Source organism: Zonotrichia leucophrys, chromosome 1A (assembly GCF_028769735.1).
Source record: "Zonotrichia leucophrys gambelii isolate GWCS_2022_RI chromosome 1A, RI_Zleu_2.0, whole genome shotgun sequence".
NCBI lineage: Eukaryota > Metazoa > Chordata > Aves > Passeriformes > Passerellidae > Zonotrichia > Zonotrichia leucophrys.
The window spans coordinates 65,782,458-65,794,478 of record NC_088170.1 but is presented as its reverse complement, the minus strand read 5'-3'; the positions used below and the strand labels follow the sequence as shown (position 1 = coordinate 65,794,478).

Genomic DNA, 12,021 nt, shown 5'->3' with positions numbered 1-12,021 from the left:
AAGCCTGTTTATTCTCTGGCTTCTGAGCATTTCTTCTTTTCTCTCCTGTCCGTCTGTAGATATTTTACATCATGAAATGGAGGGATGTGGACTTTACAGCTGGGGGGGTTACCTTAAAGTGCAACACTGAAAAGGAATGCTTTGCTGTGCACTGAAGTAGTTGTTTCTAGACTGTGCCTTGCACTATCCTGGAGCTGAAAGCACCTATTGCTCAGGATAGATTTTGGATAATGCTGCTCTCTGCTTCTGCCACCCCTGCTTGCCACCCCCTGCTCCTTGAGGAGGACATTCCACCAGCCACAGTCCTGGTGGCTCTGTGTGGAAGCTGTTTCCTCTTGCTGCCATGGGTGCTGTTTCCCCCACAACTGCAGTGGGTTCTGCCTTCTGGGTACCCTGTGAGATATTTTTTCAGCCTGTGCTGTGGCTGAGCCAGGGGAGAGCCCCTTCTCTCTGGATAGTGGGCCTGGGGGGGATTCATGCTTTGTGATGCCCAGCACCAAATCCTACAGCTGCTGCCAAAAAACCATCACTGTGCCCCTGGCACATACCTGGCATCTGCAAAAGAATGATGCTGACCATCCACAAAACTCTCCCAGCCATGCACTGGCCATGCAGCCATGCAGAAAACCCCCTGTGTGGGAGAAACATCCCCTGGTTTTGGTTCCTGTTGCAGTTTGGCAAAGCTGGACCCCAGTCAAGTCTAGAGCATCTGATGAATGCTTTGCTGCTAAACTGGTGGGTGATTAATGCAGTTTAACTGGTGAGTGATTAATCTCCATCCATCCATTTGATTAATCTCATATGGTGTTAATTAATGGCAATCAGTGGTCTGAAAAGTGTTAAAACATGTGTGAACAGAAAGGATGGGAAGAGAAAGAAATCTGTTTCATGACTACAGAGTCCTGTGCAGAATCCAACCGTATTTTGCAGTGGTGAAGCCAACCAGGACATGAAGGATTAAACCAGATGTGTAAAGATAGGATGAGTTTTTACATGCCAGAAACACAAGGCAGAAAAATATTGGAAGATTTCCAAGCATCCCAGTTAAAGTCCAGCTTGGCAGACAATGCAGAAGAGCTTTTCTTCTTCAAATAAATAATTTAAAGAGTTAGGAGATGCTGGAGCCCCAGAGAACCAATGAGGAGACCCAACAGCAAATGCAAGGAGTAAAGAAGGAGCTGATATATCAAATACATTCCACCCAGTACCTCCTGATAGGAAAAAAGAAGTCTCTGAGGTCTCTCTCCTACCTCTTTATTTCTCAGCAGTTTTCTCTGGGTACAGACTCCTTGCACAAGAAAGATCCCATGCAGCAAGTTCCATGATCCAGCTGTGCCACCATTATACAACAGAATGCTGCCTGGTGCTATTAACAGACACTTTTTCAACTCTCCAAATACTTTTTAATGCAGCAATTTCTCATCACTGAAGACAGTGATGTGAAAGTACAACCTTTGCCTGACAGTAGGTTATGTCAGGCTGCATCCAAACCCTCTGTAGTAGGGCAGAGCAGAGATCTGGCATTAGGCTGGATAATGCCACCTGTCAGGAAACAGGAAAGGATTCCTAAGGGAATCAGCCAGGATTTCTCAAGTGTATTGGCCTGATTCTCAGTCCATGGCTTGTTTATTCAATTTAGTCATGATTGGACTGCCTAGATTATTTATAGGGCCTAGAGCTCTGTATTTTTAATGTACTAGATAAATTGCAATGTGATGCCAGGTGGTGAAATGTCAATGGGAAATGGAATGTGGCCGAATATAGGTACAGCATAATCCTCCTTGAGATTGAAATGCCACACTGAAGCATGGAAAAGTAGTTAAAAGTCCCAACAAGTATCAAAAAGGTCTTGAAGAGTCAAAAGGCCAAACTTTGGTTTGAGGATATATTAATATAGGTTTCATTGATCCTTTATTCACCACTCTGGAAAAATGAACTGTATTTCTGATCACTCTGAGCCTGCATCTTATCAGAGCAAGGTGACCATGCCAGGTCCCCACTTAACAGCTTTTGTTGCACCAGAATCCTGGTACTCAAGAGATGCTCAACCTCACATCAACCTACATCTCAGCTGGAAGCCCTGCAGACATCCCAGCAAAGCCTGGAGCAATGTGAGCTGTCACTAGAGTGATGTCCAAGTCACACAAATTTACATTCCCTGTAGATTTACTGCAACTCAGCAATGAATTTGACCCACTGTACTTCTTCATCAGCAGCTTCCCAGGATGCCCAGGGAACTGTGCTTAGCCCAGGTGCACTGTCTGTTCATTTAGCTAGATGGCCATGATGAGACATTTAATCATCTTTAATATGCCCAAGAGGAAATTATTCTGAACAAGTACAATGCTGGACGGATTTTTAAACCCCACAACTCTTTGTCTTCAGCCCTGGAACTGTGACATCAATGTGGCTGAACCAAAACTGGGCTTTGAGTCCCTGTTGAGATGGTGGCAGTAGGCGAATGACCACGGGCAGAAGATGCCCTGTGGAGGTACCCAGCCAACCCACCACAGCAGGAAGAGCAGCAGCCCCTTCTCCAGCTGCAATCCTCTCCAGCAGCCCCTTCTCCAGCTCCAGTCCTCTCCAGCAGCCCCTACTCCTACTGCAATCCTCTCCAGCAGCCCCTGCTCCAGCTGCAATCCTCTCCGCTCCGTAGTGCGCTACGAAACCAACTCAGCTTCTTCGCCCAAGCTTCCACCTCCAAAAAATAACATTTCTAACTGTCTTTCTGGCTTTCCTTTTAGGTATGTCTCCATCCACTCTCTGTAGTTTTGTTTCATCTGCTTCTTCAGGCGTTTCTGCAGTGGGAGGGGAGCGGAGACCCAGAGCCACCACAGTGACCACGGTGCACACCGGCAGCAAGTGAGCAGCAGGCAGGGCTGGCAGTGGCCTTGGCACCACCTGCCCTGCTCGGCCAAGGACTAGAAGAAAGAAGATTTTTTTATGGCCATATTTTATACTGCAATTCTGAAATGTTTCATTTATCACAAACTGCAACGACTCCAGGAGGAACGGAATCTAACAGTCTCTGGTGCTGTACATATATATATACATATATATATATACATATATATAAATATATATATGTATGTGAGTCTAGCAATGTTCTGACTAATGAACACTCATTCTTTCCCCCAGTGATTTACTCTTTTCTCAGTGTAGGTAACAGTATATGTTGTAATTTTTTTCCATTAACTACAAACATCTCAACTGGATTATTTAAATAGAAATACTTTCCTGAGCATATTTTTTTCTTTTAAAAATTACTTCAAGTAATGTCCCTCTTCCAGTTTGCTGGGGGATAGGCTATTTCTGTAGGTAGGAATTGGCATTAACTTTGCAACATGGGAGGATTTCAATGGCATGCCATTTCTTGCTCCTCAAATAGGACTGCAAGTCTGTCTGGCTTTAGCAGAGCTGTTACTGCTCAGATTAAGAAACTGCTGCTTTCCTCTCCATCCTCCTCCTTGAAAGCCATGGGGAGAATTAAATTGCCACCAGCTGGGAGTCAGCTCATCCTTGGCCTCATTCCTGCATGCTGGGGATCAGAGGAGAGGCAGGTACAGGGAGTCAGGCAGGAGCTGACCAGAGCTGTGCAAGGGAAATGACAGAGCATGGTCTCATCCTGCAGCTCCCATCTCCTTCCAGTCACTGTGCTGTGGGCAGAGGGAGAGAAAAGGAAGATACACTGGTGGGAATCATCATCCCCTGCTACTGATTTGCTCAAGCAAGACATTTAATTCACCAGCCTCCCCACAGTGTGGCCTCTGGCATGGGGTGCATCCAGCCAAGGGCTTCATGAGAGAGACTCCCAGCACCCACAGCTCCTTGGGGCTTTGCCTGGCATTGCTGATGCTCAGCACCTCCCAGAAATGGAGAAATGTTGCTCAGCGCCTTCCACAGTAGCCAAAAGTGGGGAGAGGAGGGGTGCTTGAAGCCCTCTGTAAAGACTCTCAGGTTCTGTGGTGTAAAATGCAGGATATGGTGTAGGATCTGATCATGGTCAGGATGAGGATTGACACAGAGTGCTGGGCTGGGGAAGCAGGACCTCACTGAAAGACACAGGCACAGCTGGCAGCAGTGGGGGCACTGGCTCTCCCTCCTGCCCAGAAGCTCATACACCAAAGCAAGCCAAATTTACCCATTTTTTAATTACTGAATGCATGCACTTCCCAGGCTCTTTGTGCTGGCGCATCTTTCAGGAACAGCCTCTACAACTGCTGTGCTGCTGTGCATTAAAGCAGCTTGAAACAGAGAGGAGAGAAAATTTGCCCAATTGCTGAAAGGCTTCCTCCAGGTTACCTCAAAAAAATTCCCATCTGATTTTGCTTTGAGGAGGTGAGGGGAGGCAGTGGCAAAGGCAAATGCCCTTCACTGGGAACTCTGAGCCCCTCACATGCCAGACAGGTCCATCCCTGCCAAGGCATAATTCCCTGCAGCGTGCTCTGTCACCACACTTGCCTCACTTATCCTGCACAAGAAATTGAGAAAGCCAGTCACAGACAGAGCTGAATGTGTCAGGCAATAGTGCTAGTGCTGGGAAAAGCCATTAGATGGGTATTTTTCGTGAGACTTCTATATCCTGCTCCAGCTTTGGTTGGTTGGCTTCACATGACAGAGCTGGGATTCCATCCATTATACAAAAAAAAAAAAAACTTGAGAAAAAAAATGCTGGAAAATAGATGATAGTGACTCTGTTTGAAATAGCCACTCCTTCAGTGGCACTTGGAGCTGTTGTACCAAGTTTCTCTAGTTTCCTCTGTGGTTAGTGGCTCCCTGTTTTCAGAGGGCTGTGGCACACCTGAGTGAGCCCTCTGCACCCTGTGCACCCCCGTGTGCTGAACCTGCCATGGGGGCTCACACAGGAAAGGCTGCAACTTCAATTTCTCATTTTAGGAGAGAGAGCAGATACTGAACTGTTGGGGGCTTACAGCAAAACACAAAATTTCCACAGTGAAGTCTTCTGACCAAGATTTGGGCAGACTGAAGGCCAGGGGATCTCCTTGCTGCAAGTCACACTCCTGTCCCCACACCCTGGCCATTGCCACCATACACTTTTTATTGGCATTTACATCTGAGCTCTTTATGTCTTGCTGCAAAAGCATGAAAACACAAGTAGAATACAATTTAAACTCAGTCTAAGGCCACTTTATTTTACCAGCCTGAGTAAGGAAGTTTTAGTTTTGAGAGACTCCAACCCCCAGAAATTCAAGGTATTTTGAACCCCCCTGACTTCATAAGCATGGCTGGCCCCATTCTGCTCCAGTTGCAGGCAGAATATAGACAGTCTCCCAGTCTGGCATCAGTGGAGTTCCCCACATTGACACACTGCAACCAAAAGCAGGATTTAGTTAGGGAATAGTTTTGTCTCTGTAGAGCAGTTTTAAAGGTTTGGGCTCAAATGTTCCCTCTGCGTCTCCTCTTCTGAAACCCGAGGTCTGGTTTGAACTTGACCTCAGGACTTGCCGTGGCCACTGATCAAAATACAGCATCCAAATGCATTTTGCAGAGAAAAGAAAAGCAAGTGGATTTCCATCTCCAAAGCAAAGAGCAGTGACAGGAGCAGAGGCAGACATGCTGTCCTGCGGAGGGGGATCCCTTGTGCTGGCTGCCCCTCCTTGCTGGGTGCTGTCTGTGGTTGTTTTGTTGGGAGGGGTATTCTTTCCTTCCATTGTTGGAATTAGTGTGATTTGGTTTTGTTTCTGCAAGTAATAATCTGCCTTGGTTGTGTAATTTGTCATCATTCTCTTTGGCTTGCTATCAACTGCTGGGATCATAAGATAAGAAACAGAAGCACTTATGAGCAAAATTGTTTCTTTCTGCTACAGTTTTGGTGGTGGGGAGCTCTTCTTTGGTATCAGTGAAACACAGCTGGAGACCTGACCCAGGTTCACCAAATGCTTAGAGATCTCTCCTGAAGCATCACATGGTTAAAACTTAGTCTAAATCTGGGTAAATGTGTTAACAGGGGGGACTGGGCAGTACCCAGGCCACATTTATGGAGCAGGGCTGGAGACATTTGGCCCTTGGCAGCACAGCCTGTTAGGGCAAACGCTCCAGCCTTGCTCACCAGGGATGCTCCAGTGCTTTTGCATGTCCTTCCCCTGCCCCAGCCTGCTTCTGCTCAGTCACTGTCACAGGAGAATGCAAAGGTAGAGAAAATAATGTGGGCATGGGGAAAAGGCTGAATAGCCCCACAGCAGAAGCTTCAAATATAATAAAACCTCAGCTGGCCTTGCCGTGAAGGACAAGGTAAAAAATCACTCTGGGCTCTTTTCCAATGAACTGTCCTGCTAAACAATCTGTGATTTGCTGCTTGCATGAGGACTTCAGCCTGGACTGTTTGTTACCCTTTTCTGCTTTACTTTACTGGTACCGATGGGTTTTTCCTTTGTAACTTGTTTTCCTCAGCTCCTTCCCCTTCTTTTTCTTTGCTTGCAGCTTTGATTGTTGATTTTTACCTCCAGAGTCACAGAGGCCATCTCTGATGCCAACAGCAGTGCTCTTGCTGGGAAAACAAAACAAACAAACAAAAAAATCCAGAAAAGCTCCAGCTGGCCCCTTAGCCTGCAGAAGAAGTTGTGAGGACAGGCTGCCCATGAACTCTGCGAGCTGAAAGTCAGTATTGCAGTGGCAAGGGCTTCTGCTGATGATTTTGCATGTGACTCCATTCCCAGTGCATCCTAACTCTCTGCTGGATCACCCCTTCTGCAGCACAAAATGGATTTTGGCCCTGCAACACAGCTGGTGGGGAAGTAGGAGTGTGGGGAAAACCTGGCAGTGTTGCTTTCCTGGGACCCTGGGACTGTGTCACTCTGTGTCACTCTGCTGCTGCTGCTCTCTCCTCTGTCCTGGTTGCTGTTGTACAGGTGCCATTAGAGTAGTGGGTACAAAAAAAAAAAAAAAAAGGCAAAAAAAGTAGGATTTTACCTATATTTTACCTATGCCCTGTGTGTGTGTGTGTTATGGTTGTGGTGCTGAAATAAAACCAAGAAATCTGGTTCATTCCTGACACGAATCAAACCACAAAAAACGGAGTGTGATCCCACTGATAGACATCTCCATGAAGTTCTGCTGTAGGCAATGAATAGGGGTTTCTGCTGTGCATGTGTCCTGCATCCCTCCATGGCTATTGACAGTATTTTTTTTAATTACCAGTTATTTTGGGTCCCTGCCTGGTTCTGATGAAATTCAGGTCTAGTCCTAAGGTTTTTTTCTGTCCCAGGGCCAGCATAACCCCTGATCTCAGGCTTTTCTCCCCTAACCCTCTGCAAACCAGAACATGGGCCTCCAGGGTGCCCATGAAATGCAGTTGCAGCTGGCCCCAAGGCTGTCCCCTTCCTATTTTTAGGGAAGCAAACCTGTAGAGAAAGCCAGATAGCTTTCAGCCATTGGCAAGCAGAGAGGATATTGCCCTTTGATGTGAACTTGGCATTAACAAGATCAGCTCTAGGGAAACCTGTGCTATTACTTCCTCCTGTGATAACAGCTCCAGCCCTGAACAGCACTGAATGAGCACCAGATAAAAACACCAGATTAACTTTGCCAGCAAGATCATGCAGGCTATGGCCTGTTAATTTTGCTCTTTCCAAAGAATCAGGGGATTCATCTGCTGGCAAAATAAGTTTCTAGGCTGAGCCCCAAGGTACAGAAGTAGCTTCCATTCAGCATATGGAAATTCTTATTTGATGCAATTATTCCTGTTCTTGCTGCCATGAATATTTACCTGTCTGGATGGGGGGGTGAATGCATCCCAGAAATTATTAATGGGAAGGAAGTTTTGCCTTCCTTATTGTGCTTATTTGCTCCAGAAACTCCAACACTCATTCAAGCAAAAAGCAGAAACACACACGGAGACTGTGGTATCCAAGGAAAACAGCATCAACACCAAGAGTGGAGGATTACACAAATCACTGTCAGCAATGGCTGAGTGAGGGAACAGCAACCTGCTCACAAACACTGCATGAACTCTTATTTCACCTGGTAAACCAGCCATCCCATATTTCATGCCCAGCAGCAAGTTTTACCCAATCCCTTTTGTTTTCCCTCCCATCCCTGCAGCAGGGTCCTGCCTTCCCAGCCTGTGGGGTGCTCTGCTCCCTGTGACACACGTGTGTTTTTGTGGGTGCTCGTGCACATTGTGGCCCCAGGGATCACAGATCCCTCCAGTGGGTCATCAGGAGTTGGTCCAGGTTTTTTGGTCTGACTTTGTGTGGTTGGGTCAAAGCTGTGTAAATAGTGTGTGTAGCAGAGGATAGAGGCTCTCTAGCCTGGACTATGGATTTCAAATCCCCTTTCCCCACCACAAATAGTGCCACTTATCTGTCCAGGTAGCTTTCCCCCCCCCCCCCTTCATAAATGCTAAGGTCAGTGGAATGGCTCTTACAGGTTTTTCCATCCTCAGAGTGGAATCAGGGCATGTGTGCTCCCAAGCGTTGTGACAAACACTGCTGAACCAATGGTGGCATCAACTGTCCAATAAATGCATGATACTGCACTGCATGTATTAAACTGCTGGTCACTGGTTCTGTATTTCCTGAGCCTTTTCTTTACCCACATCAACCCAACCTTCTGTCTGAGGGAGTTACCTCCATGTATTGCTTTTAAATGACTCAATGTATCTGTAACTTGAAATCCATTGTTAAGTTTAAGTAAATGCAAAAGCTGATGTTTTGTAAACAAGATATTCTGCAAAGCCTGGCAATGTATTTTGTCTTTCTGTTGAGTTCTGTGCAGCATGTACAGGAAGAGTCACCATCCAGAGCAGCTTAAAATTAGGCAGCAGTCACATACACAGGTGTAGAAGCAGGGAGCTGGGGAGGTGAGAATCCCTTTTTTAATACAACACTTACAAATTTGATCTGCATCAAAAATTCCTTCCCTGGGTCACTAACTCTCAGAGCTGCCAAGAAACATGTTGGTGTGTCTCTTTGTATTTTTTTTCTTTTTTCCTTTTGGTTTGTTTTTCCTAGCAAAAATTCAGATTGGTTCACTCAATTCTTAGTGTTTTCCTCTGCCTGCAAGATAGTTCTTTCTCACCTGTTGCAGAATGAACTGCATTTTGGGGACCAAAATGCTGTGATTCTTTGCCTGCACAAAATAGGGCAGAGAGCTGAGCTAAACTATCCCATCCTTTCCAAAGCATCACCACCTAAATACTACCATTTAATCCTTGACCTCCAAATAATCCCATTCATCCATGGAAGAGTTTGGTGTGGTACTTCCCTTCTTCCACATGAAAACCATGCCCTTGCCTTCTCTTCCCTTAGTCATTGACCCATTTTCATCTGTGCTGGTCTTTCCAAGGCAGGATACAGGATTGCTCCAGCCCAAACCTCTTAGGGGCATCACCAGGGCTGTGGTCCCAGCTCCTGAGTGGCTGCTGTGTGGAAAATCCTTGAGTTCCCAACACTCAAAGCAGAGTCATCTGAAAGGATTGGGAATTGCTCTATGTTCCTGGCAAGGGCATGCCAAGCAGCAGGCCGGGGCAGCAAGCATCATCCTTGGAAATTATTCTCCATGGTGGCCAAAATCACTGAGAAGTCTTGAGCCCCCCTTCAAGGCTGGTGCTCAGCCAGGGCTGTGCCATTGCCAAATCACTGTGTGGCAACAAAACAAACCATCAGTTACAGCTATAAACCAACCTGGGTTCAGATTGCTGAGGCAGCACCTGGTGTGAGGCTCCTTGAGGAGGTTTGATGTGTGCTGTGGGTCCTGGTGGGTGGGAGCTCCGGGGGGGGTGCTTGGAGCAGCTCTGAGCTTTTCCATCTCTCATCTTGCATCCCCTGAGCCCAGCATGGCATCACACATGCTGAGTCTCATTAGATCAGTCATGACCCCCGAAGTGAAGAGGGTGGAAGGTTGCAGCTCATTTGGTGTGTCTCATGTTTTGGTCAACACAACATCAGTGACCTGGTGTACATTGACCTCTAGTTGAGAAACAATATTTTGGCCCATTTGGGCCTTTTTTTAGATAGGTATTTTATTTGAGCCAGAAAACAGTGGGAAAAAAGAGCCTAGTCTGCCCAGAATAGTGACTCCCCAAATATCCCCAACTGCAAAACATCCCTCAGTTGACTTCTAATGAAAATGCAAGCATGTTTTCTACAAAGGCTTTAATCTTAATCAAGGAATGTCAGTGTGCCTAATATTGCAGGTCTTGTGATTGATAACAAGTTCATAACAGCATCCATGTCCAAAAAGAAGGGAGAATGTGTATTTACTCCATGCATGTATTAAGGCATTGCAAAAGTTTTATCTGTAATGAGTTTGCAGTTCTGCAAATTGTTCATGGGGCTACATCGCAAGTGGTTCTCTGCCTTGACAATCATGTATACATATCAAGATTTCTATCATAATGACAATTTAAAGGGATGACTAATTGTTTTCCTCCAATAAATCCAATTAAATCAGCCTGATGTGAAGTCTGGTGATTTTGAATGCATGAGTCTCCACACACGTGCAAGAAAGGGAGTGAATAATTTCTGTGGCTGCTCCACTGCCCTGCTGTGTTTTATGCAATGATGTTCCTTTATGTTCCAAAGAAGAATAATAAGATTTTCTTTCTCCCCAGTTCACTCCATAGGGAAATGAATAAAAAGGATGATTTGTCCTTTGGATTTTTCCTAAAGCTGTCGATGGAAATGGTGTTGAATATCAACATATGGAGACATGGCTGTCTCCTGGGAACTGAGAATATCTCTGTGGGGCTGGGGAAAGGACACGTACTTGGTGGAGACTGCTGCATGTTTGAGTTTGTCCTGGTGACTTACACACCCTGTGGTGGGAATCATCAAAGGAAACAGGATTTTCATCAGTGAGAATTTCTGAGTCCCCTTGCAGTCAGCCACGCTCTCCAAAGAGTGCTGAGTGTGCTCCATCATTGGCTGAATTTTCTTCCTGGGATGTCTTATGACTTGCTTTTCATTTTTTCCTCCTGTTTTTCTCCACTGTTGTTTCTTATCTTCTGGTTTTCACTCACTGGCACACAAGAATTCCTCCCCCCTTAAAATAGGTGGCAAAGCCAGTATGCCCAGCAGGGAGGTGGGCCTGTGCTTGAGGCTAGGGCTAGGTAATCTTAGACACCTGGTTCAGTAACAGAGCTGAAACAAACAGCAGTGATGATGGCCAGCTCACAGCAATATAAAGAGAAAGGCAAATTACTTATAAAGCTTTTATTTTGTGCATGAACCAACATATACGTATTTGAAAACTGTGGTGAGCAGCTGTGTTCTCAGAATTATTTTGATTGTGGGTTGTACCCGGACAGGTGAGATACCCTCCAATTTGTGCTCTGGAAAAAGCACATCCATGGCAAGACCTTTGGAAAAGTACATCCATGTACAAAACTGCTGCCTGGAAGTTTGTTGGAGGTGGTGTGTGACACTGAGGCACAAGCACGTGGTTTGCAGTGTCAGGAGGAGCAGCAGATCCTGTAGGAAGACTGTGCAATTTTCCCATGTGACATAAGTCTGAACTCTGACATTCCTTTCACACTGAGGACCTCATCCCCACCTGTGTGTAAATTAGCTGGATTTAGCTCACATTTGGCACTTCCAGTAGATAAAGATCTATCCCACATTTCACCATGGAATTAAAATCTCAGCCAGGAAAACTTTTTCATGTTTTGGTTTTAAAGCCATGGGTTCCTCCATAGATTCAGTGGTCACTCTGAGCCCACCAGGCTCTTCCAAGCTCCCAGAGAGACTGGGCAGAAGGCCACCCCATGACCACTGAAGTCCTTATGCATGACATCCTGATGATGTCATGTCAATATTCACTTCATCTTTGTATATTTTCTTCACCGCTATGTGCTCAGCCACAAATTCTTGGCTGTTTGCAACAAGGGAGATAAAACATCAGTACAGAGAAGCCAGAGGGACAAGACCAAGATGCAACTGTAGAAAATATTTTGCTTGCAACCTTGCCAAAATCCACAGCCATGTTTGCACTGCAGGGAAGGGGACTGTCCTTACTTTGAAGGCTTTCAGAGTGTGGGTATGCACTGAGGCCTGGCCTGTG

At 46.0% G+C, this 12,021-nt stretch overlaps 1 protein-coding gene across 4 annotated transcripts in view; it reads left to right on the top strand.

The window, feature by feature from the left end:
• Positions 1–6,892, top strand: part of CAMK1D (calcium/calmodulin dependent protein kinase ID) — a 218,390-nt gene extending 211,498 nt beyond the window's left edge. For 2 of the 4 annotated variants that reach the window (XM_064703026.1, XM_064703025.1), the window contains exon 11: positions 2,745–3,010. In XM_064703026.1, coding sequence (XP_064559096.1) covers positions 2,745–2,866 — 122 coding nt within the window. In that variant the 3' untranslated portion in view covers positions 2,867–3,010. Of the gene's footprint in view, positions 1–2,744; positions 3,011–6,441 lie in introns of those variants that run through there. The other 2 variants (XM_064703023.1, XM_064703024.1) reach the window with 2 other exon arrangements.
• Positions 6,893–12,021: the final 5,129 nt, after the last annotated feature.